The sequence below is a fragment of the Salminus brasiliensis genome, chromosome 15 (genome assembly GCF_030463535.1).
Source record: "Salminus brasiliensis chromosome 15, fSalBra1.hap2, whole genome shotgun sequence".
NCBI lineage: Eukaryota > Metazoa > Chordata > Actinopteri > Characiformes > Bryconidae > Salminus > Salminus brasiliensis.
In genome coordinates this window covers 7,386,885-7,412,572 of record NC_132892.1, presented here as the reverse complement: position 1 = coordinate 7,412,572, position 25,688 = coordinate 7,386,885, and the positions used below count along the sequence as shown (strand labels likewise).

At 37.5% G+C, this 25,688-nt stretch overlaps 1 protein-coding gene across 8 annotated transcripts in view; it reads right to left on the bottom strand.

Annotated features, from left to right (window-relative positions):
* dmd (dystrophin) overlaps positions 1–25,688 on the bottom strand; it is a 126,125-nt gene that overhangs the window by 23,009 nt on the left and 77,428 nt on the right. For 6 of the 8 annotated variants that reach the window (XR_011977596.1, XM_072658015.1, XM_072658019.1 and 3 more), the window contains 9 exons: positions 22,184–22,245; positions 12,628–12,702; positions 10,486–10,687; positions 8,672–8,757; positions 5,644–5,801; positions 4,258–4,424; positions 2,881–2,992; positions 2,590–2,726; positions 1,226–1,264 (listed from right to left, as the gene is read on the bottom strand). Coding sequence is in view for 7 of the 8 variants with exons in the window: in XM_072658015.1 (XP_072514116.1) it covers positions 1,226–1,264; positions 2,590–2,726; positions 2,881–2,992; positions 4,258–4,424; positions 5,644–5,801; positions 8,672–8,757; positions 10,486–10,687; positions 12,628–12,702; positions 22,184–22,245 (1,038 nt within the window). In the remaining variant the exon portion in view is untranslated. Of the gene's footprint in view, positions 1–1,225; positions 1,265–2,589; positions 2,727–2,880; positions 2,993–4,257; positions 4,425–5,643; positions 5,802–8,671; positions 8,758–10,485; positions 10,688–12,627; positions 12,703–22,183; positions 22,246–24,357; positions 24,525–25,688 lie in introns of those variants that run through there. The other 2 variants (XM_072658020.1, XM_072658018.1) reach the window with 2 other exon arrangements.

Below are 25,688 nucleotides of genomic sequence, written 5' to 3'. Positions count from 1 at the left end.
AATGTAAAAGTCATAGTAGGACACACTGAACAGATATACGTTTGAATGTTAGTGTAATTATTTGAAATGATCATTTTACAATTGTCAAATTCACTTCTGCGTCCACTGGATTGGGTCGCAATTATTGATTTTACTAGACAGATTGGACTACCTATTACTTTAATTAATTAATGTTTTGAATGGACAGTATAATAAACCAAAAGTGAAATCTATTGTTTTTATGAGAGCTAAATATTCAAATTATGTTTTAATAGCCAGCTAAGAGTCTTGTACAGGGGGATTTTCCATTTTAAAAAGCCAAAGGTCTAAGACCCTGGTAAAGGTATCAGAGAGAATGGCGCTCTATTTCTTTTCACACTCTAAATTGTACAAAAACATACACTGTAAAATGTTGAAGATTTTTGCCTTTTGGAGTTCATTGTCTATTCACCTAACTATTTACATGAACAGAAATCTTGACCTCATGTGGCAAACATGCATGCATATAATTACTAGCTAACAGAATCCAAATGTTCAAAGACTAGTTGAAAAAGTATGTTTTTCCAAGTATTAAGCAATTGTAGAAAATGTTATGACATGATTTATGACCTGAAATATGAGTAGCACTTCTTAGCTTAGAACAAGTGTGCAACATTGTATGTCAATTGGACACTTTTTGTTGCATCATTTTTTTGCTTGATATAATATCACCTAATGATATAGTTACTTAGATAGTACATGCCTGTAAAGCAAAAAATGAAAATTCTAATCTTTTAAGCAGAAAATCTTTACAGTTCATGCAGCCTTATAATTATATAAAGAGTCTGATTTGTGCAGGACAGGTGAACACCCAGAGACTAGTTTTCTAAATTCACTTGTTTCCTATTAGTTGGTTATCACACTGTCACCATATATGTGTACATGACTGAAGACTAAATCCAACCCATACAACATAAAAAATCACTTGCACAAAACTGCATGAGTAGTGCATTGCAACTATGACACCTCCTTACCTGAAATCAGACCAATTCCTGCTTAAGGAAGTGAAGTAAGAATGAACCAGTACAAAGTAATCATGAGAATGTTACTATTGTCTGATACCACTTATATGAACAAAAAAGTCATGTATACACAGAGTGCATATAAATGTGATTATATATTTCAAAGAGCTTTTTTGTCCCTCACTAAACCATTTATATATCTACCGAAGTTGGTATAAATGTCTGTTTGTACTTAAAGTACTTACGGATGGTCAACAGGCCAGAAGTTGATGAGTGTAACAGGACTGCAAGACAAACAAATACAAATCAGAAAATCATTAATATGATTGTAAAAGAGGCAAACCCCAGCACAAACAAACTTTGTTGATTTTTAAAGTGAAAATAGGTGAACACTATTTTTGCAACAAGCTATTATAATGTAAAAAATAAATAAATAAATAAAATAAAAGCATCTAACACTCTTATGCTTGTCCATTTATCATGCTTTTAACACATAATCCTTCAAGAATTGATTTTACTTGCTGTCCAATATATCCTACCACCACCCAGTAGCGGTGCATACCTGTGGCCATGGAATTGATTGGAACACCCGAATTCAATGACTTGGATGGGCGAGTGGATATTCACTATATGATGGCAATATAATGTATGTGCGTGTGTGTGTGCATATACAAAATAAATATTAAAACATATGAAACAACTGCCAATGGTCAGTATTTTTTGACAAGGATTTCCTCCTTATACACCTCCTACTAGCAACTGACAGTACAATGTTGAATAAATTAGGAATACACTTAGAGACAATGCAGCTCAGTCACACAATGAGCCACTCTGCTTCTTTTAAAGCAAAACTCGGCAAGTACCACAAAAAGGAATATTGGTTTGTAAAAATTTTATACGGGAACACTAAGCACTAATGGCAACTCACAGCTTTACATATGGTGTGTAGTTTAGATGTGGAGCAGACAACCTGATGAAGAAAATACACATTCTTTTGAGAATCTCGAAAATCTCGAAATTGCGAAAACACAGTAGCAGTCTTAAAAAGCACAGATTACACAGACTGATTGGGCAGTCTATTTACAGGTCACAAAACGTGGTTTGAAAAAGTTAAAGTGGAAGGTCCTTTTTTACAACATATATTTATGAAATAAAAGGTGAAAGACATTCATGATCTATACTTTTCTATACTTGAATTTTGCTGAAATGATATCGCATTACAATCGTATATAGAGCCTTCAAGTGACTAAGAATTCAGTAACTAGGCAACTCATTAGGGCAGTTCTAGGACTTAGCAACTCCACAAAGAAGGTAGGAATCAGTGAATTAAATATTAGCTCATATGGGACATACTTGCAGCAGTTGGTCAAGTACTTTCCTGTACTTCCCTGTGCCACTGCCTGAAACATGACCCCAAAGCATGCTTGATCCACTCTAAGCTTAGTTAGAGGTGTATCCTTTTCATGAAATTCTGATTTCTTCCTCTCAACTTCTCTTGTCACAATGTGGCCCACACCATACTTGGCACACTCCTCAACCGACAGACAGGGCACACTCCCATCACACATAAAAGGCACACCCCCCACCACACATACAAGGTACGACTTACGTTTCCATGTTGTCACCCTCCAGAATAGTTTGTACAGGAAGGTAACCCATGCGAGGATGCTTGGCAAAATAGCGTTTTGTCCTGAACTTATTCTTCAACACTTTGGCAAAATCTCTCACATCTTCTCCAGAGGTTGTCTAATAATGGAATAACACAAATAATTGACAACTTGCTCCTAAATGCTATGAGAAGCACACCAATACAAAATGTAAAGATTACCAGTAAGTTGTTATATATCAAAAAACATCAGACTAATACATAGTTATCAAGACATGACATGGCTAAACATACTGGAGTACAATATTCAACCATGGGGTACTGCATCTTGTGTCCCTTGGCCACTCTACCAGAGAAGAAGCAGCTTTGGCAGATGTCATAATTAAAGTGCTTTAAGCTTCTGTACCTGTTGAATAGAAAAGTTTTGGAATAAGACAATAGTAGGCTTGACAAGAATGAGTGTACAACGCAGTCATGTCAAATCCTAATGAAAACATTGGTCTCTTTAACATATTTAAACATACAGACACCTGATCTTTATTTTAACAATATTGAGATATTGAGGTAATATAACTACACAAAGAAAACTGGTGTCTTCAAAAAATAATTTGCACATGTAAAAAACAAAAAAAACAAAACAAAACATAAAATAAAAATACATAGACAAAAAAAAAATCTATTAAAAATAGAAATTTAAGAATGAAAATTAAATAAGTAGTAACATTAAGTTCACTGGTTGTGAAACTAAGTGTGTGGGTCACACATGGCTAAAATAACTTTTCATTATACCCGTTATAGATTTTTGACATGTGCACAAGTCATTAATTCGACTCTTTCCAAGCAAGTACAGACTTTACATGCCAGAGTAAGTGGCATCGTTTACAACTAAGCCTCCCAATGGAGGTCACAATATATAACATTAGCTGCAGTAAAATTGTCATCTTTGGCAGATTTATTTTTAACTTAAACATGCTGAAGCTTGTGTGTGATCAGCACTGGGGGGAGACTTTTATTGCCATAAATGATGTGCAGGTTGCAAAATCCATTTGATCTTTTTTATATTTTTGCATACGTGAAGTATTTCAAAATATGTGATGTGTGTAATTATAGCTAGTGGAAATTCTTATTTTTAATCACTTACGGTGGTAAATGGCTCTAGACATCTGTGAAATAAAGTAAACTACATTAGGTATCCAAATGTTTGTAGAGACTCCTTTTAATGAATTCAGCTACTTTAAGTGACACCCCTGGCACATATCTCATTCTCATAGCAATGGTCTAAAATTTAATCATATTTTAGGCAGAATTTATAGAAGTTAGAAAGCTTGTCTAATTCAAACAGCAACTAACCATGTAGAATTCATGTCTGACTTGCCCCAACAATAACCAACATACATGAATTGTGTAATTGTATGCCAAAATGTATCATTTTACAAAAAGAATCAAAGTAAAACAATTCATAATGTACACATTCTTCAGTTGAACTTATGGCCTTTACTAATATGTAATAGACTAAAAAAAATGTATTGTACAAAGGCACATCTCATTAGAAAAAAGCTCATAGTTCAACAACTCTGCTAAAACTAGACCTGATATTTATACACATATATACTCACCACAACCATAACAGCAGATGAACTGCAATGTTTTTTTTCTCTCTCTCTCAAGTACCTGAAGCCAATTATGGGGCATTCCTTGCAGATGTTACATTTTGCCTGATGCTTGGCTGTTTCTGCTGCTGCCACACGGTGAAGTACAGGGAGCCAGACCATGGACTGAGGTTCCAAACGCATCCAGTCAAGGAAAACTGAAGCCTCTAGCTCTGGTTTGTTATTTGCCTTAAGTAATTAAAAAACCAAAAAACAAACAAACAAACAAAAACACCTGTGAAATTATGGCACCAGTACAATAAATTACATATTACTTGAATGTCTGGTTCTGCATGTAAAATAATATTTTCAGACTCTATCAACAGCATCTGGAGACACTTTAGCAGATGGTCAATGAATTTATATATAATGACATGCATGTGCGCTTATACCGGTCAGTTGGCACTTCAGCTCAAATTGTGCTTATTATCCCAGTCCATCAAGCTATTGCAATGCCAATAATGAACTGAAAAGGCTTCAAATGTAACAAATGAATTAAGCATAAGGCTTGAAAAAAAGGTTAATGTCATTGTTTAGTATTTGTCCACCAATTACCCAATTTGCTGCTATGAGGAAATATGTACAAATAAAGATGAGCTTCTGAGATCAGAAACATTTACAGTTCTTTGATAAAAGTAAATGTACCCACCCCCCCCTCTAGTCTTAGTTAAGGTCAATGCATATTTACATTTACATTTATGGCATTTAGCAGACGCTCTTATCCAGAGCGACTTACAAGGTTACTCGTATTACAGAGGTGGGCCAATGTAGTGTTAGGAGTCTTGCCCAGGGACTCTTATTGGTGTAGCGCAGCATAGTCACCCAGACCGGGAATTGAACCCACATGGTGTTGTTGTAACGCAATGATAGGTGGTGGTGTTATCTGTTGCGCCACACCAACCACTATTGAACACATAGGTGAAGTTGTTCATTATAGGAACACCTGGCTTGTATTATCAAGTCCAGGATTGGCATATAACCATGAAGTGTGATCTAGTGATCATTTTATATCAATAACAAGTTTTGAGCGCCAAACCGCACTACAAATATTTAGGGTTTCAGAAAGAAGGCTGTATCGAACATCAGAAAGGCAGTACTTGTTGATTTTCATAGAAGGTGTGCAAGAAGGAAACTCTTGCTGTCAAAAAAAAAAACCAAAAAAAAACGATGTGCTTTGGACAAATAAATCCAAAGTTGAAATATTTGGACACAGTAACAGAGGACATGTTTGCCATTAATCAGACATAACGTCTGAGAACAAGAACCCATGTTAACTGTGAAGAATGAAGGTAGCTAGGTTAATAATAATAATAATAATAATATTAATAATAATAATAATATATAATATTATTTTACAATAATAATAAAATAAATAAATAAATAAATAAAATAATAAAAACACACTTACAAACTGAAAGCAGCTGCGTACACTAGGTTCAATGTTGCTTCCTCCAAACGATGCTACCTCTCCTAGTTGCCTGGGGATCTGGATTGAGTCGTGCAGCAGAAGACCAAGGCGGCGCTGGTCACAGAAACCTGTGGCACTGGCAACCTGTCTAAACAGAACTTTCAGGAATAAAAAAAAAAAAAAATTTATGAGATGAAAAGTCACTTGAAGGCATTTTGCAATTGCATGTCAACTTGAAATGAAAATGCCTTTAGGCATAATACACTTCTTAGGCTGAAAAGAAAATGATGTGCTTTGTCTTTATGCCATTTTACCTAGAAGGAATGTTGAAAATGCAAAGAGAAAATTTCAAAACACTTCAAAATTAGCCATTCCACTATCCTCAAAATACACTACTCACAACTTAAGGGATATTTGGCTTTCGGGTGAATCTAAAATGCACTCTAACTTTTACAGGTGAACTTAATGTGACATTCTCTAAATTTTTAAATGCACATGTTCAACTATTCAATGTTTCAGTACTTGCACAACTTGCTATTCTCCAAGGAGCTTAATGACAAAATTCAAAACAGGTTTTTGATCCACGACTTGACCAATAAATGTCCTGGTTCAATTAGAATTGGTATTTAAACAGCCCTTCCAATCATGGTGTGTTATATATATATATATATATATATATAGCTCAAAAAAATAAAGTGACCACTCACATACATCCTAGATCTGAATGAATGAAATATTCTCATTGAATACTTTGTTCTGTACAAAGGTAAATGTGCGGACAACAAAATCACAAAAAAATCATCAATGGAAATCAAACTTATTGACCAATGAAGGCCTGGATTTGAAGACACACAAAATTAAAGTGGAAAACACACTACAGGCTGATCCAACTTTGATGTAATGTCCTTAAAACAAGTCAAAATGAGGCTCAGTATTGTGTGTGGCCTCCACGTGCCTGTAGGACCTCTCTACAACGTTTGGGCATGCTCCTGATGAGGTGGCGGATGGTATCCTGAGGGATCTCCTCCCAGACCTGGACTAAAGCATCCGCCAACTCCTGGACGGTCTGTGGTGCAACGTGACGTTGGTGGATGGAGCGAGACACGATGTCCCAGATGTGCTCAATCGGATTCAGGTCTGGGGAACGGCCAGTCCATAGCTTTGATGCCTTCATCTTGCAGGAACTGCTGACACACTCCAGCCACATGAGGTCTAGCATTGTCCTGCATTAGGAGGAACCCAGGGCCAACCGCACCAGCATATGGTCTCACAAGGGGTCTGAGAATGGAAACTCCAAAGAAATGCCACCCCACACCATTACTGACCCAGCAGCAGATCACTCTCTACGGCGTCTCCATACTCCGTCACGTCTGTCACATGTGCTCAGTGTGAGCCTACTTTCATCTGCGAAGAGCACAGGGCGCCAGTGGTGAATTTGCCAATCCTGGTGTTCTCTGGCAATTGCCAAGCGTCCTGCACGGTGTTGGTCTTTGAGCACAACCCCCATCTGTGGACATCAGGCCCTCATACCATCCTCATGGAGTCAGTTTCTAACCGTTTGTGCAGACACCTGCACATTTGTGGCCTGCTGGAGGTCATTTTGCAGGGCTCTGGCAGTGCTCCTCCTGTTCCTCCTCGCACAAAGGCGGAGGTAGCGGTCCTGCTGCTGGGTTGTTGCGCTCCATGGCCATGGTCTCCTGGTGTACTGGCCTGTCTCCTGGTAGTGCCTCCAGCCTCGGCATTGATGTGTCATCCTGGATGAGCTGCACTACCTGAGCCACTTGATGGGCTGTAGAGTCTGTCTCATGCTACCACGACTGTGAAAGCACCACCAACATTCAAAAGTGATCAAAATATCAGCCAGAAAACATAGGTACTGAGAAGTGGTCTGTGGTCCCCACCTGCAGAAACACTCTTTTATTGAGTGTGTCTTGCTAATTGCCAATAATTTCCACCTGTTGTCTATTCCATTTGCACAACAGCATGTGAAATTGATTGTCAATCAGTGTTGCTTCCTAAGTGGATATATATAAATTATATAAGGACAAGATATTGAGACGTCGACATATTTTTGTTGGGGTATACCAACCACTACTGTTGGTTTTCTTTTAATAAATAGTTCAAATCGTGGAAATCACCACTGTATGCTTCTACTTAAAATGCCCGACTTTCAATAATAATCACATTTCCATAGATTTCACCCAAAAGCCAAATATCCCTAACTTTTTTGTGAGTACTGTAATTTACAAGGGCAACGAGTGCAAACATGGCCTGAACTTGCAAGGACGTCCTGACCCGGCCAACAGCAGACCACAAAATGCATAAAGAAATCTTTAACAATCGTAAAATGTCATTGACAGGTAGCTCTTGCCACAGCTAAAATCAAAGTACAGAATCTACCATCAAAAAGAGAGCACACACGTTGATTTATCAAAAGTGTGCAAGAAGTAAACCCAATCAGACATTTTTTTTGCCACTGTCAAAAAATAGAAAAATAGTTTCAACACAAAACCAACCATATTAAAATCACAAGATATTTAGTTTTTGAATCAAAAGATTGTTTTTCAATTTTTAACACATAGCTTTGCATATTTATACATTTCTTTTTACAATTAATAGCCCAAACAAGGCAGACACTGTTTATCAGACAAGACAAAGGAGTCAAATGGCCTTTTGTACACCTAGGAAAATATATGAAAGCTCAAGGCTTAAATTTGTTCATCTTTCTTCAGTGATGTGTTTTTAACTGGTCTACTGAACACATTAGCTAAATATCATATTCCAGCAACATAATAATAATATATATATATATATATATATATATATATATATATATATATATATATAAAACTTTGTAAGACAACACTATTTGTATTGGGATACACATCAGTCATGAGATTATTCATATCAAATGCATAGAACATAGCCAAGATTTGTTTACTTTAGGTAAGTAATAACCATTAAAAGGCTCTGGGTCAGAAAATGACTTGAAAATATTATCTGACAGGAAAAGTACAGAACAACTTACATCTGTATTTATCCTCAAGATGAGCTTTGCAGAGAGAGATTATTCCAGTTTTAAAGGACAAGGTTCGAATCTTTCCAGTTCTACCTCTGTGGGGAAAAAAAACCAAAATGTGTTAAAAGGAAATCCAACTATTTATTAAGTTAGTTTGGCAGGTTAACAACCTTTATAAGATAACTACACAAAAATACTGAAAGTGCACAAATACAAGCCTAGTTCAGTAATACTTTGGAGTACCCAGAGCAGACTTCAGTTCCCCATTTGTGTCAATGTTAGGGCTTCACAATTTATTTCATTATCTGTAATCCAATGTGTGAATGCGCAAGTCATATTGCATAAAAATAAATGTCATGCTACAACTGTTTTGATACAAAAGAAAAATTCACACCGTTCTTGTTTTCTATGGACATATCTACCAGATTCAGATCTGAATCTAAAGAAAATAACGGCACAATATTATAGTCAGTAGTCAGTTTAAAAGTACAGATTTGACCCGATTTGTGTAAATAGCAAGTTGCAACATTAGGATATGAAACACACCAAAAGATACAAATGTTCTCAAAACTGATGTTGCAATCAGGGAACTTTAGGAACAGAGGGGCATGCAAAATAATAAAAAAAAAACCCAAAACCTATATTTTATGAGTTATATACAAGTTTATATTTTTTACACACACACAATATATATATATATATATATATATATATATATATATATATATATATATATATATATATATATATACATACACACACACACAAACAAAAAAACCCTTAGTTGGAATACAGGACACAAGTGAAAGTGATTAGAACTTGCCAAAAGGTGTCCATATCGTCACTGTCCAAAAACTTTCTTAACTTTAAATGGAAGTTAGTGTAAAATAAAGACTTTATTAAAGACTTTCTCTAATCTCTAAGTAATTTACAGATTTTCTATCGGTCTATTCATCCAGACTTATTACCACAGTGTACAGAGCAGCTACAGGGTTGGAGAAATGGAGAAAACTAAAAACAGACAAACACAGGGATGTTTTTCATGGTACAGCAGTGATTTTTGACCGGTTTATTTCAGTGTAGTTCAGATTAACATTTTGAGCTTTGTATAACAACCTATAGTCTTTGAATGACTTGCATAGTTATTTAAGTCAAAGAACGTAATAAACGGATAACTGTTTATCTGTAGACTTGTGGAATGGAATTATTGATTTGAAAAGAAAAGTTTTTGATGCTTTAGTGCCACCTTAAGGCCAATCTGGACCAGTATTCACTCTTTAAAATACATAGATAAGTATGGTCATTTAGAAATGCAAGTGTTGTGACTTTAATTACTTTAAATTTAGATTTGACAAACAAATTTAGATTTGTTAAGGGATGAGAAAATTGTCTCTAAGAGAAAATTGTCTCTAAAAAAAAGAATAGCATGAGACTGCTTTACTTTACACGTTGTAGAGTGTGAAAGATTGTCAGTAAATCTTTAAAATACAACATCAAGGTTATTATTTTAGCTATTAGGGTCTTATTCATGTTGCTTAGGTACCACTTATTTTTATTTATAAAAAATGCTACTTACTATAATATTTTTTTACACTTTCATTAGTGGAAATATTTCTATATCATGCACAATCATCTTTAAATCATCTACTTTAAATCTTCATGCCAACAGTACTTTACAAATCTCAAATAATTCTTGGTTTGGTTAAGCGTATTTACAGACCACTGGTGCTACATCACATGCATGAATCAGCAGCTAGACATTTTATTTTAAATTGATTTAACATTTAATATTTTCTGGAAGTAAAAACAAAAGCTATACGTACGTGTCATAAACATTCAGCAACCAGTTCAGACACATGTCCACACACAGAGGTACATTCACAAGGCTGCTGTGCTGCTGCTCCAACCGGTCATAGATGTTGGTAAGACAGTTGATCATCTGCATAATATCAATGAACTGCTCATTCTGTTTCAGGTTGTGGAGTTCAAAGGCCTCACAGGCTGCAGACATCCCAAGCAGGTCCACTGCATAAAGAGTAATGCACCAAATTAATTAGCATATAATTATTTAACGTTAATTAGCATATATAAATGGATAAACTAATATGATAAAGATATTTGTTACTCATCATCCAAAACACATCTAAGAGGGATCAGAAGTGATTTTAGGTTAACTCCCTCCAATTCTAATCATAATTTGAGTAATTGTGCAAAGACAGAACATAGTCTGTACAATAACTAGCAAAAACTTTTTTTTAAATACTGGATGATTTTAATTTACTGGATTATGTAAAATAGAGCATGCTTTCGAACCCCCGAGAGCCATTACATGTCAAAACTTTACGGACAAAATGCAGACCATGTTTGGAATGTCCGATCTGATCTAACTTCTAACTTAACATTTACAGTGCCCTCCATAATTATTGGCACCCCTGGTTAAGATGTGTTCTTTAGCTTCTAATAAAGTTTTCTAAATAATATAGGACCACAATGAAAAAAAAAAAAAAAAAAAAAAAAAAGAGTAAAAACCAACCTTTAACTCAAGTGAATTTTAAGGGGGAAAAAAAATCCCTGACTAAGAAATAATTATTCTTCATAAAATCACCTGTTCCACAATTATTGGCACCCCTAACATTTCTTAGGAAATAAATGTAATTAAAGAATTGTCAATTCTACAGTAGTTTACGAAGTTGATCAGAGTATGTAGGAACATTTAATTAGTAATTCACAACTTCCTGTTACCCTGGGGTATAAATATGACGTGACACAGAGGCCATTTCTCTTCAACATGGGAAAGACAAAGGAACATACCATTCAAGCCAATAATTATGGAGGGCACTGTATATTCAAGATATTACAATAAAAGCTGAGGCCCAACAACTCTGCTCATACCTGGGAAAAAATTACATGTATGAGAAATTTCAATCTAGATTCTGACCCAATCATAGTACTGAGACAGCCCTAGTGAAAATAAATCTCCTTCTAATAATTTCTAAATGATCGCTACCAGTTTGTAAAGGTAAAAGATTTATCTTCAAATTATTTAACAATGAGATATGGAGTTCAACAAGGATCTATTTTAGGACCACTATTATTCACAATATACGTTACCACTGGGCACAGTTATAAGTAGACTTGGCATTAACTTCCATTGCTACGCAGATGACACTCAGCTCTATATATCAGATAAACCTGATGATAAATCTAGATTAAAGATGTAAATGATGTACACCTCTAGATGTCACTCAACGTTCCTCTCCTAAACAGTAACAAAACAGAGGTTCTCCTTTAAGGTCCAAAAGCCGCAAAAAATGAACAGAGATCATAAACTTATACAATTAAACTATAAACTATAAAATTGGCAGATTTTTCTGTTATTCCTGGTCCAGCATCTAAAAAAATTAAATTTAAAAAAAAAAAAAAAAAAAAAAAAAAAAACTAGAAAATTTGACCATATTAGTCCAGTCCTATCAGCACTGCATTGGCTCCCAGTTAAATTCCGTATTGATTGATCCTGAGTACCTGCGAGATCTAATTACATATTATGAACCATGAAGATTACTTGGATCTCAGGGTGCTGGTTTCTTACTTCTTAATCTTGACAAAAGTCTAGGCTGAAAACTCATTGGTTTACTTTAATCATTGGTAATTAACTATGTTACCACCATTAACTATCATTACTCTCGTTACTCTTGTGACATCAGCTGTAAAAAGCGCCATTCAAATAAATTTGATTTGATTTATATTGATCTTAAAGATCTGTATGGGCTCAGATTAGAGCATATTTTATCAGACCGGTATTGGTTACATTAAGCAAGATTAAATCCCCTTTCTCTTTAGGCTATTTTACTCCACCGCAATGTTTAGAACACAATTATTGAACTTGTAATTAATGAGTTGATCAGTGTTCTTAAAATGTAACTAATATATATATATATATATATATATATTTCACATGGACTCACAGCACAGCGCTTTCTGCAGTCGCCGAAGCTTCATTGCTGTCCTGTATGCTGAGAAACGTACATTGTTCAGATCCGCTGCACAACAAAAACACAAACAAAAAACAATTGTTAAATTAAAGTTAATAAAGACAAGTTAATTGGTCTAATAAATAATCTTGATTTAGGTTAAGTAGTTGTAATGGCTTACAGCAAGATAACTGGCCAGTAAACATTTTTGTTTTGTTTTAGATCTATACTGCTGCACAAGTCTACACAAAGAAACTCAGCAGTAGCAAACACCCTGGCAGACCACAGAAGATTGCAGTAGTACATTTCTGAACTTATGCTATTAAGCTGTACAGGTGCTGGTCATAAAATTAGAATATCATGAAAAAGTTGATTTATTTCAGCAATTCCATTAAAAAAAATTAAACTTGTATATTATATTCATTAATTACACACAGACTGATATTTCAAGTGTTTTAATTTTGATGATTATAACTGACAACTAATGAAAACCTCAAATTCAGTACCTCAGAAAATTTGAATATTGTGAAAAGATTCAATATTGAAGATTTGAACTGCAAATGGAGTCAGTGCTTCAAGAACCACCACGCACAGACATATGCAAGACATGGGTTTTAGCTGTCACATTCCTTGTGTCATGCCACTCTTGAACAAGAGACAGCATCAGAAGCGTCTCACCTGGGCTAAAGACAAAAAGGACTGGACTGCTCCAAAGTTATGTTCTCTGATGAAAGTTAATTTTGCAAATCAAGGTCCCAGAGTCAGAGGAGATGCACAGAATCCACGTTGCTTGAGGTCCAGTGTAAAGTCCAGTCAGTGATGGTTTGGGGTGCCAGGTCATCTGCTGGTGTTGGTCCATTGTGTTTTCTGAGGTCCAAGGTCAATGCAGCTGTTTGCTGGACGTTTTAGAGCACTTCATGCTTCCTGCTGCTGACCAACTTTATGGAGATGCAGATTTCATTTTCCAACAGGACTTGGCACTTGCACACTGTGCCAAAGCTACCAGTACCTGGTTTAAGGACCATGACCTCCCTGTTCTTAATTGGAAACTCGCCTGACCATAACCCCATAGAAAACCGAAGGGGTATCGTGAAGAGGAAAATGCGATACGCCAGACCCAACAATGCAGAAGTGCAGAGGGCTACTATCAGAGCAACCTGGGCTCTCATAACACCTGAGCAGTGCCACAGACTGATTGACTCCATGCCACGCCACATTGCTGTAGTAATCCAGACTAAAAGGAGCCCCAACTAAGTATTGAGTGCTGTACATGCTCATATTTTTAATGTTCATACTTTTCATTTGGCCAACAATTCTAAAAATCCTTCTTTTGTAATGGTCTTAAGTAATATTCTAATTTTCTGAGATACTGAATTTGGGGTTTCATTAGTTGTCAGTTATAACCATCAAAATTAAAAGAAATAAACACTTGAAATACATCAGTCTGTGTGTAATGAATGAATATAATATACAAGTTTCACTTTTTGAATGGAATTGCTGAAATAAATCAACTTTTTCAAGATATTCTAATTTTATGACCAGCACTTGTATGTTGCTGAAATTGTGTGTCAAACAGACACACAATAAAAAACAATAAATGTGGAACATATCAAGACAAGAAACAATTACACAAACCCATAATGTTTAACGATAAAATAATTCCACACAATTCTGTGTTCATACAGATGTCCAAATGTTGGTGGAGTGCAGTGATGTATGCTTTCAGTCAATAAGTAACCACTTGTAACATTTGTAATGCCAGTTGTATAGTTTCTGACTGGTTTGACCAATCTGCCTGTTCTTTAAATTATTCACTAGGCAGCGGTTCCATCTATGAAGACAGACTTTATATTGGGACTTGGCAGATACTGACTTGTGAATCTAGGCAGTTTAGGCAGGTTGCACCCATTGTCGACTATAGATGTGCAAATGCATATAATATATAATATGTTATATATAATGGCACATTTGACCTCGTTATCTGTATAAAAGACACCTGTCCACAGCCTCAAATAGTCAGACTCCAAACTTAACAATGGCCAAGACCAAAGAGCTGCTGAAGGACAGCAAATTGTAGACCTGCACCAGGCTGGTCTGTGTGAATCTACAATAGGCAAGCAAGTTGGTGTGAACAAATCAACCGTGGGATCAATTGTAAGAAAATGGAAGACATACAAGACCATTGATAATCTCCCTCAATCTGGGGCCCCCTGCAAGATCTCATCCCGTGGGGTCAAAATGATCATGAGAACGGTGAACAAAAATCCCAGAACCACACGGAGGGACCTGATGAATGACCTGCAGAGAGCTGGGACCAAAGTAACAAAGGCTACCACCAGTAATACACTGAACACACTGCCCATCTGAAGTTTGCCAGAGCGCATATGGATGATCCAGAAGAGGACTGGGGGAATATCATGTGGTTAGATGAAACCAAAATAGAACTTTCTGGTAAAAACACCGCTCGGGCAACAAAGGAGTGGCTCTGTAAAAAGCATTTTAAGGTCCTGGAGTGGCCTAGCCAGTCTCCAGACCTCAATCCCATAGACAATTTGTGGAGGGAATTGAAGTATGTGTTGCCCAGCGACAGCCCCAAAACATCACCGCTCTAGAGGAGATCTGCATGGAGGAATGGGCCAGCATACCAGTGTGTACAAACCTGGTGAAGACTTTGATGATGTTTGACCTCGGTCATTGCCAACAAAGGTTGTTACAAAGTATTAAGTTGAACTTTTGTTATTGACCAAATTTTCTGGGCTCTTTTGTTACCATTTGTATTATCCGTCTCTTTGATTTGTCATCAATTTTCCTCCTGCAGCCACATCCAAACAGTCCCATGGATCTTAAATTTCTGTATAATATGTGCAGTCACAGTGTGTAGTCACAGGAACATCACGTTGCTTGGAGATGGTCTTATAACCTTTACCTTTAACATGCTTGTCTATCATTTCCTTTCTAATCTCCTGAGACAACTCTTTCCTACACTTCCTCTGGTCCATGTTGAGTGTGGTACACACCATGTCACCGAACAGCACAGTGACTACCTGTAGCCCTATATATAGGCCCACTGACTGATTACAAGATTGTAGACACCTGTGATGCTAATTAGAGGACACACCTTGATTTAACATTTAACACATTATTTTCAGGGGTACCATCATTTTTGTCCATGCCTGTTTAATGAGTTTACTTTGAAAAATAATTCTGTTGAAGCATGGTTGTATGTCGTATTTTCATTTGTTCATTTTCATAGAATTTCATAGAATTTTTATTTATTATTAGGTTTTTCTTTAATTAATCGAGGGGTACTAACAATTTTGTCCATGTGTGTATATTTATTATATATATATATATATATATATATATATATATATATATATATACACACACACACACACACACACACACATACACACACACACACACTATAGACTTAATATATTAAAGGCTACCTTAAATGCATGTAATCTATAAATGATTTAAAAATAAATAAATAAAATAAAAAAAGACTAAAAGACTACGCTCAGACTGGCACAAATTACATGGACAAGCCAACAAGCCAACAACAAGCCATGGATTAATCCAGATATAAAGGCTCTCCTAAAAGCGAAAAAGAGGGCCTTCAGATCTGGTGACAAGGATGAGCTAAAAGCTGTGCAGAAGGAACTGAGAAGGAAGATCAGGGAGGGGAAAGCCAGCTACAAGAGGAAGCTGGAGGAACAGTTGCAGCAGAACAACATCAGGGGAGTGTGGAAAGGCCTTCAAACCATCTCTGGCCACACAAAGTCCAACTCCCAGGTGGCGGGGGACCAGAAGTGGGTGAATGATCTCAATCTATTTTTCAACAGATTTGATCAATCACCTAGCCCTGCCCCCACACAGACACCCCTGCTGTATCCCCACTCAGCAGCACTACCATCATGCTGCCCTCCCCCTTCTTCTTCTCTCAGAACTTCTGGCTCACAATCATCGCCATCATCATCCCCTAATGGCTCATCGTCTGGCAGCATCAACCACCCATTCACACTTTCCAGCACCCAGCCCCCCTGCTCCAACCTGTCCTTCACAACAACCCAGGTGAGAAATGAGCTGAGGAAGATCAAGCCTAAGAAAGCTACAGGTCCTGATGGAATCGGTGCCAGGCTCCTCAAGTCCTGCGCTGATCAGCTGTGCAGGGTAGTTGAGCATTTGTTCAACATGAGCCTGAAACTGGGAAGAGTACCACAGCTGTGGAAAACATCTTGTGTGGTACCTGTGCCCAAAACACAGCACCCAAAGGACCTAAACAGCTACAGGCCGGTGGCACTGACTTCCCATCTGATGAAGTCACTGGAGAGGCTGGTCCTCAACCACATCCGCCCTCTGGTGAGCCCATCCATGGACCCTCTTCAGTTCGCCTACCAGCCTGGTGTCGGGGTGGATGATGCTGTCATCTATCTTCTACACAGAGCTCTTTCTCACCTGGAGAAGCCCGGCAGCACTGTGAGGATCACCTTCTTCGATTTCTCCAGTGCTTTTAACACCATACAGCCAGGCCTCCTAAAGGACAAGTTGGGACATTGTGGAGTGGACAGTCACCTGTCAAACTGGATACTGGACTACCTCACCAACCGACCACAGTATGTGACGGCACGGGACTGTGTCTCTGACTTGGTGGTCAGCAGCACAGGAGCCCCTCAAGGAACGGTCTTGGCACCGTTCCTCTTCACCCTGTACGCTGCTGACTTCATGTACAGCTCACCGACCTGTCACCTCCAGAAGTTCTCTGATGACTCAGCGATCGTCGGCCTCATATCCAATGAGGAGGACAGCGAGTACAGAGAACTTATTCAGAACTTTGTGGACTGGTGTCTGCAGAACCATCTGCAGATAAACGCTGGAAAAACCAAAGAACTGGTAGTGGATTTCCGCAGGTGCAGACACCCCCCTCCATCAGTGAACATCCGGGGTATGAACATCGAGAGTGTGGACTCTTATAAATACCTGGGTGTTCATCTGAACAACAAACTGGACTGGTCAGTCAACACTGCAGCTCTCTATAAGAAAGGCCAGAGCAGACTCTACCTGCTGAGGAGATTGAGGTCCTTTGGAGTGCAGGGAGCGCTCCTGAGGACGTTTTTCGACACAGTGGTGGCATCTGCCATCTTTTATGGAGTGGTCTGCTGGGGCAGTAGCATCTCGACGGCAGATAAGAAGAGACTGGACAAACTCATAAAGAGGGCCGGCTCTGTCCTGGGGTGCTTCTTAGACCCAGTGCAGGTGGTGGGAGACAGGAGGATGATAACCAAGCTGGCATCCATGCTGGAGAACAGCTCCCACCCCATGCATGAGACTCTGGCAGCACTGGGCAGCTCCTTTAGCGACAGACTGCTTCACCCCAAGTGTGTGAAGGAGCGGTATCGCAGGTCCTTCCTTCCTGCTGCCGTCAGACTACACAACCAACACTGCTCCCAGCGGACCACATACACACACACTTAACTACACACACATGTTCACGTTCAGGGAATACTATGTGCAATATCCCACCCCCATGTGCAATTAAGAGTCTTTTGCTGTAGATAATATTGTTTATTGCTTTTTTAATTCTTATTTATATTGTGTATATCGTGTAAATTATTTATCCAAATTTTTGTAACTGAGTGTCCTGCTATCCCTTTCTGCTGCTACACTGTGAATTTCCCCACTGCGGGACTAATAAAGGACTATCTTATCTTATGTCGCCCACACACCTCACAAACAAGAAATATGTGTTTTAAAGCTCCCGTGGTATAGAGAAAAGCCTTTAATTTGATTAAGAAACTGTTAGCAATGCGACTTTCTGTGTACTCCCACACTGTAGACTGCATGCTTTTTGCAAAGATTGCAGATTGCTTGTCAGATAAACCCATGCTTTCAGTAGGCGCGGTGTTCTCTGTGGCGCATCAACGCACATAATGCAAATTGACATAATTTCGTAATCAATTACGTCAATTATGTTAAAGCATTGCCCCAGTACTATTAGCCATTGTATTAGTGTTAATGAAAAATTTTACTAAAATGATTCTGTTTGCCATCATTCACAATTCTTAGAAAGAATTGTCTCTCAATTTTAAAGGTTTAACATTTCTACAAAATACCAAGCAAAGATGTTAAACTGCAGGAGTTTAACACCTTCAGGTTATAATAATGTACACAGCCCAAGATTATCAGGCTATGTACCTTGTATGCATCGAATATGCATGTTTTTTTTCTAGGATTTTTTGTCAGCGAAGGGTTTTGTGGTTTCAATACAGCATTAATTTATATACTTTTCATGATAATGTAGATCACAAAATGCTGGCTTCTTACTAGTTCCCAGAATTCAGAAGGCTTCAGCAGGGGGAAACAACTTTTCTTAATAAGACCAATAACTCCAACCAGTCAAGACAGTCTACATCTTAAAATCTAGGTTTAAAACTCACTTGTTTAGTGGTCATTGAGTGTGACCAAGGTCAGACTCTGAATGTTCACATTCCCTGTACTCCATAAATCCAAACAGAATTGATTCCATCTCTTTACCTTTTAATTATACCTGTTCGTCCCGGCACGGATCAGAGACTCCAATTAATTCCTTTTTGACAATACTACATTAAATTAAAGACATATGAACCACATGTGATCATGTGGAACCCAGTCTTTTGGTAAACAAAGTGCTAAGGCCAGGTTACCTCAGCTAATGTTACTATCCTAGCCCTGTATAGCTTTCAGCTCAAAAACAGCCAGTTCGCAGTGGGTGAAAGATGCTAGAAGTAATTCTAAATAAATAGTTTACAAAGTTTGTTTTGCAGTCCAGTTTAACTGAATTTCATCTCTTAGTTGATTTTTCCAAATTTCAGTACCCCAATTTCTAGGGTCTGGGAAAAAAAAAAAAAAAAAAAAATATCAGAGGAAACACTGTAGACTAACTATTAATTACAGTGCCTGCACTACTTCTTTTTAGTCCTATCGGGTCAATAACTCAAGAACATCAAGGATGTTGAAAAACAACAAGAAGCAAAAAGTTGTGTCAATGCTGTGGCTTTCCTTCACTTTGTGCCGAGACTGAACCCTGAGACAGCTCTTAATGTTTCATCCAGGCAAAAACTTACATGGAGAAGTCACCAGCACTTAATTCTAAAGTCAAAGACAGTCTTATCAGAATTGGAGAACAACTTGGTAATGTGCAAGTGGAAAGCAGATAGAAGAACCCACTTGTTGTACCAAAACAATCAGGTTGTGACCCTTCTAGTATGTCATTATTACTAAAAAGTAAAACCTCAGTGAGGATACTTCAGTGAAAGAGAGCAGAAAGGTCAGCAACTCAGCAGCTCTGTAACATATTGCTGTGTCGGTAGAGGGTGGAGCAGATGAATGCCAGTGTTTCAGGCTACTCCCGTGGCTGTGTTACCTTCTGGCTCTCACCTTTAAATTAGGCTGTTATAGTCATGCCTGCTGGAGTCATTAGCCACACTCTGATACTGTTCAGCGTTTGTACTCCATAAATCCATTCATAACCATTCATAACATGAATTAATGACTATTCATAACATGAATTAATTAATTAATGACTGCTCACTTATCCGGGCTGACCTGTTGGAAGACTGACCGCTGAGGTCCCCTGCACCTGTGTCAGACTACCCTGCTGCCACTGCTTTCATCTATCATTTGAGCAACATATAACTAATATTAATAGGACAGCCTTTCTACATCTTAGGAACATTGCCATACTAAGAAACTCCTTATCTATACAGAATGCAGAAAAGCTAGTACACGCTTTTATTACTTCAAGGCTAGATGATTGTAACGCACTATTCTCAGGATGTTCCAGCCGGAACCTCAAAAAACTTCAACTAGTTCAAAATGTTACAGCCAGGGTCCTTACTAAAACTAGTAAAATTTAACCAGATCAGTCCAGTTCTATCAGCACTGCATTGGCTCCAGGTTAAATTCCATGTTGATTATAAAATTATTCTATAAACATACAAAGCCCTACAAGACCTCATTCTTAAGTACCTGCGAGACCTTATTACATTTAAACATCAAGATTACTGGTTTCTTACTCGTTCCCAAAATTCAGAAAACCTCTGTAGGGGGAAGAGCCTTTTCTTTTAAAGAAAAAAAGTTTCTTTTCTTATAAATTCCATCTCTGGAATAACCTTCTAGATAATGTTTGGGACTCAGACACAGTCTCAATCTTTAAATCTAGGCTGAAAACTCATCTTTTTAGTTTAGCTTTCAGAAATTAATGTTTCCCCTGAGATAAAGGTTATAGGTCCAGGGGTTCACAAACACAGGTAATTGTAGTGTACTGAGATACTGGAGCTGTCATCTCACTGCTTGCACGCGACCACTCAGGTTTGTGGACAGTGGAGCAGATGGACACTAGTGCTCCTGTACCTGTTGCCTTCTGGCTCTCTCCTATTAATTAAGCTGTTATCTATTAGTTAGACCTGCTGGAGCTGTCAGCCACACTCTGATATTGCTCAACATTCTCTGCTCCCCACAAACCCACTCAGAACTAACTCTTTACCTTCTCCGAGTAAATGGTCGCCCACTCATCCAGCCTGACCTGCTTTAAGACCGACCACTGGGGGGGTCCCCTCTACCTGTGTCAGACCAGCTACCACCCAAGAGTCCAACCACCAGGTACTTTGATCTACTATTTGATCAACAATTATGTTAATTATGATTATATCAGCACACCTAAACAGCGATCCCTCAGAGACCCCCCCCCCCAATTAAGGGTCAATTTGCAATTATCTGTAAATAATCTGTAAATATTTTTAATGCTGTAACTAATTGTAACTAACATTTTAAATGCAGAATCTTTACTTCTAAGAGTACATGTAAAGTGTGGTATTACCACATTTACTATATATATTTATACTAATCATAACCTGGCTTGAAAATTTTAAAAAAGATATAAATAGAAATATAGAAATTAAATGTTGCAATAACAACGTGTATGTTTACAAAGAGAAAGTAATTTTTTTTCTAAAGCAACATTCATTTTTGTTTAAAGATTCATTTTTAAAAGAGAAATTTTATACGAATTTCCAAGTTTTAACTACAACAAATAGTTTGTTAAACAAAAAAAAAAACATTTGTTGTAATTTCTTTAAGGGTCAGTGTAACTTATAATAATATATGTAAAATTCTGTCACACTGCAATGTTTTCTGAGACGGCTATTATACCATGAAAATATCACACCTTTGCAACCCGAAGTAAGAAGCTACATCCTGACTCTTTAAGCCTTTGGTGGACAGAGTTTGTGTGCTGTTTAGTTCTAGTTCTAACACTTTAATGAGAAAAGATATCACTATATTATGATTTTTACCAAACTGTTTAACATCTAACAAGTTAGATGTTAGACAAAGAAAAAAGTAGTATTATGTAGTGCAGTAGTGCTATGTTTAAACATTTAGTTAGTCAATGTTGTTTAAGTACTGTCAAAATCCACAATATGCTCAACATTATAAAAGATAAATAGTCATACTGCCCAGCTCTATTACACAGTAAATCAATCAAACAAACAAAAAACAAACCACTTACCTAAAGATTGGTAGAGCTCAGCCATCTTTGGATGGTCCCAACATGTTGTTTGTGTCTGGTGGCTGTTAAAAAGGTACAGTGGAGGTTAGGTTTCAGTCTACTGTTACAAAATATGTTTTCCCCATGACCTCCTCTCTCTTCTCAGTAAATTAAAATGGCAACTGTTTTTTGTTTTGTTTTTGCACACCGTGGATTTGACCTCACAGTTCGATCGAAGTTCAAAGAAACTGCACCCTTTAGGTATAGGTCCTGTGTAGGACAGCTGAGGAAGATAATTATGGCCGTCTGCCAAGTCTCCCACGGAGATCACAATACCTGCACTTTGAAGTCGCCGGAAAACAGGCACTTCTATTTATAAACTAAGCACTTTCTATCCCTACAAGGTTTCTATAGAGGTGTTGTGCTGGTTGAACTAATGTCAGGTTAATTACATGCCATGGATCAGCAACAGACAGAACATTCAATATTGGCCAAGTTACACATAAAACCATTCACTTGACTCTGTGCTCTTAGATATGACATAAGTTGTATTATGCATTATGACGGTCACTCAAACACCAGTCAGAAGAGCAGAAAGTGCTATCCAGCTTCTCCTTCCTGGTTTTCTGTAGCACAGCATCTGTTGTCAGACTGACTGTTTAATACTCATTAAATGACTGATTAAAGATTCTGCTCAGTGTTAAGGTACTTGGTGACCCCATAAGCAAACTGAACTTTGTATTTGACTTGGCAATATTAGAAGTTGTTTTAAATGTTCTCCCCTTGCAAACAATTTTTGGACAGTGAAATGGCTTATTTCCAATTGTTTTGAGAGATTTTTTAACCCATTCTCTGACTTGGCCGCAGAGAGCTCTTCGAATTTCAGAACAGCAATACGACTCAAGAGCAAATTAAACTAAATAAAAAAAAAGACAGACTCCTCCAAAATAATTTTCAGTAAATGCGGTGCACCCAATTTTAATTCTAAGCACCCTAATCTTTTCTAGTAATTACATTACATCTAATTACATTTTTACTAATTATTTTGAATGATATTTCTTAGGTTTTATTTGTTTTGCAATATTACTGGCTGTATTTTTGTGACTTTTAAACCGGTCAACAGGGACCTAGAAAAGTGTCATGATTTCTGCCTCAGCCAATAATCCAACAAAAGATATACATATGGATCGGGGAAAAACTAAAACATTCAGGGTACACTGTTGACTGATTTGAGAACCACTACTCAAATGAACTGAAAATATATATGGCACAGTCACGTCCCTAGTTTTGATGTTTTGAAAAATGAAATGCTACACGACTAAATTTGGCTGGGGTGTATTACAGCACCAGGCCTAGAATTGAACACCTTTGAACGCCTTATATTTCTTGCAGACTCTGGACAGTAACTGCCTGCGCCCTCTAGGTACAGGTCCCGTGTAGGACAGCTGTGCATGCTAATCGTGGCTGTGGGCCAAGTCTCCCACTGAGATCCCAATACCTGCACCCTGAAGGCGACAGAAAGCAGAACGGAAGTAGTGCCATAATGTGGGCTTGGGCATAAAATGATCTCGTAACTATACGTAGCTGTACTGGATGATAATAAATTAGTAGATTATAGCTTATATAGGCATATAGCTTTCGCTTATAACTACACATAACAGGCAATTACAATGCAACCCATTTCAGCTCTATATGTGATTAGAACACAAATGTGGAGCCCAGTCTGATGCGGTAGCAAATGCCACTCTTAATGCTAACGCTCTTGTTTGCTGTTCGCCACTTTAAATGTGTCCTTAGAATATGGCGGGATACGAGGCCCTGCACAACAAAACACATGCGTTTAGAAACTTAAAACGTACATCACAAACCGAGCTTTGTTTTAAATCAGCCAAAAACCGAGATCTCCTAGCCGATTCAGAAAGAATCGCTGGATGCAGCGGTCCGCAGGATGAATGACCAACACAATCAAAACATAGAAGGACTGAAGCGTTGGAATGCAGAGAAAAAATCGATTCGTGTTTGCCCTAGCAGAGAGGAGAGGCACCTGCAGGGCTGTAAAAATGTTTAGGGGAATGGTCTACAACAGCTGCTTCTGCTAGCGTAGCTAACACGAAGGTAAACTCCTTTAGCGTCCTCTGATTTTTTCCAGGGCAAATCAATCGACATTTAAACACGGCCTGATGCATCGCACTTACTTCCTCAACTGTTCCCTCATCGTTTTCGATATAGCTACAGTTTGTCCGAAAGAAATCTTGTAATCCGAGAGCTCGATGTTATGGCGAGTCACTGCCTTGGTGTTCCCTCTCCGTAGGGAAAACGCATCAGATTTCCCTGCAATCTCCTCACGAGAGCTGCTCAGACGAGGCGGAGCTACTCTGTTTATTCCCTTCCCCCCCCCAAAACCCATCAACGGGGATTCTAACGGTACAACTGCTTTTCTGAAGTGGATAATCTAAACCGCAAGTTAGAACATGTAGCTAGTTGATAATAGTGGATGACAATAGTAATTTATCAGATCGTATCTGAGACGTAATCCTTAACTATATTTATCACTTTGTCCCATGTATACGTTTTAGATTTAGTTTATGTAATTAAATAAATATTGTAGCTAAATACCATTAAACATTTTAAGCCAGATAAAATAATTAAATGTGTAAGTTTTTCGTTACATGTTAGATAATGAAAAATAGGGAAAGAAATGCAACTGCCCTATATATAAGTACTATATATAATGCTATAATACTTCCTGAAATTATTTATTCTAATTCGTCAGATGCTCGTGCATTGGTGTGGCTTCTTGTGAACATAAGTGGCACTTATGATATATGCAATGCCAAAAGTGCAACTGTATATATGGTCCCTGTCAAGCAATTTTTTTTCACATAAAGAGCAGATGCCCTTTACACTGTGTCAAAATGTCATGAAAAATGGATCAACAGAAATTAAATCTTTTTACACTGACTTCCATTTAAAGGTTTTTGAGTGACAGTAATTCCTTACTACACAAAATAAAACATATCACACTAGGTTTTAAGCTTAAATATTGTTTGGCTGTATTTGGGTCTAAAAGAAAACATTTCCAACTAAATGTGGCAATAAATAATGTAATTAAACACTGGTACATAAAACATTTTTGAGAACTGTTTGATTCAGCCAGGAACCAGTCAAACTGTTGTGCCTGTCAAATGAGTGTCAAATTAATAAAAGTCTACTGCTATGCATGCTATATATTGATGTGCTTATATCTCTTATGAGTAACTCAGCCAGTTTGTACTGTATTCCGTGACATTACTACATAATTCTTATGATATACAAATAAAAGAAGTAGAAAGTTTACAAACATTTTATATCAATTGCACTGTTGCATTGACCAACTTTTAATACCAAAAACGTCAAAACTTCACTGGTGGCACTATCAAGTCAAATGTTCCATAGACTGATCAAATAACAAACACCCTCACAAAAACTAGCAGCATTTATTTATTAGAACATTAATGAAATAAATTAAGTGATGTTAGATTTTTTA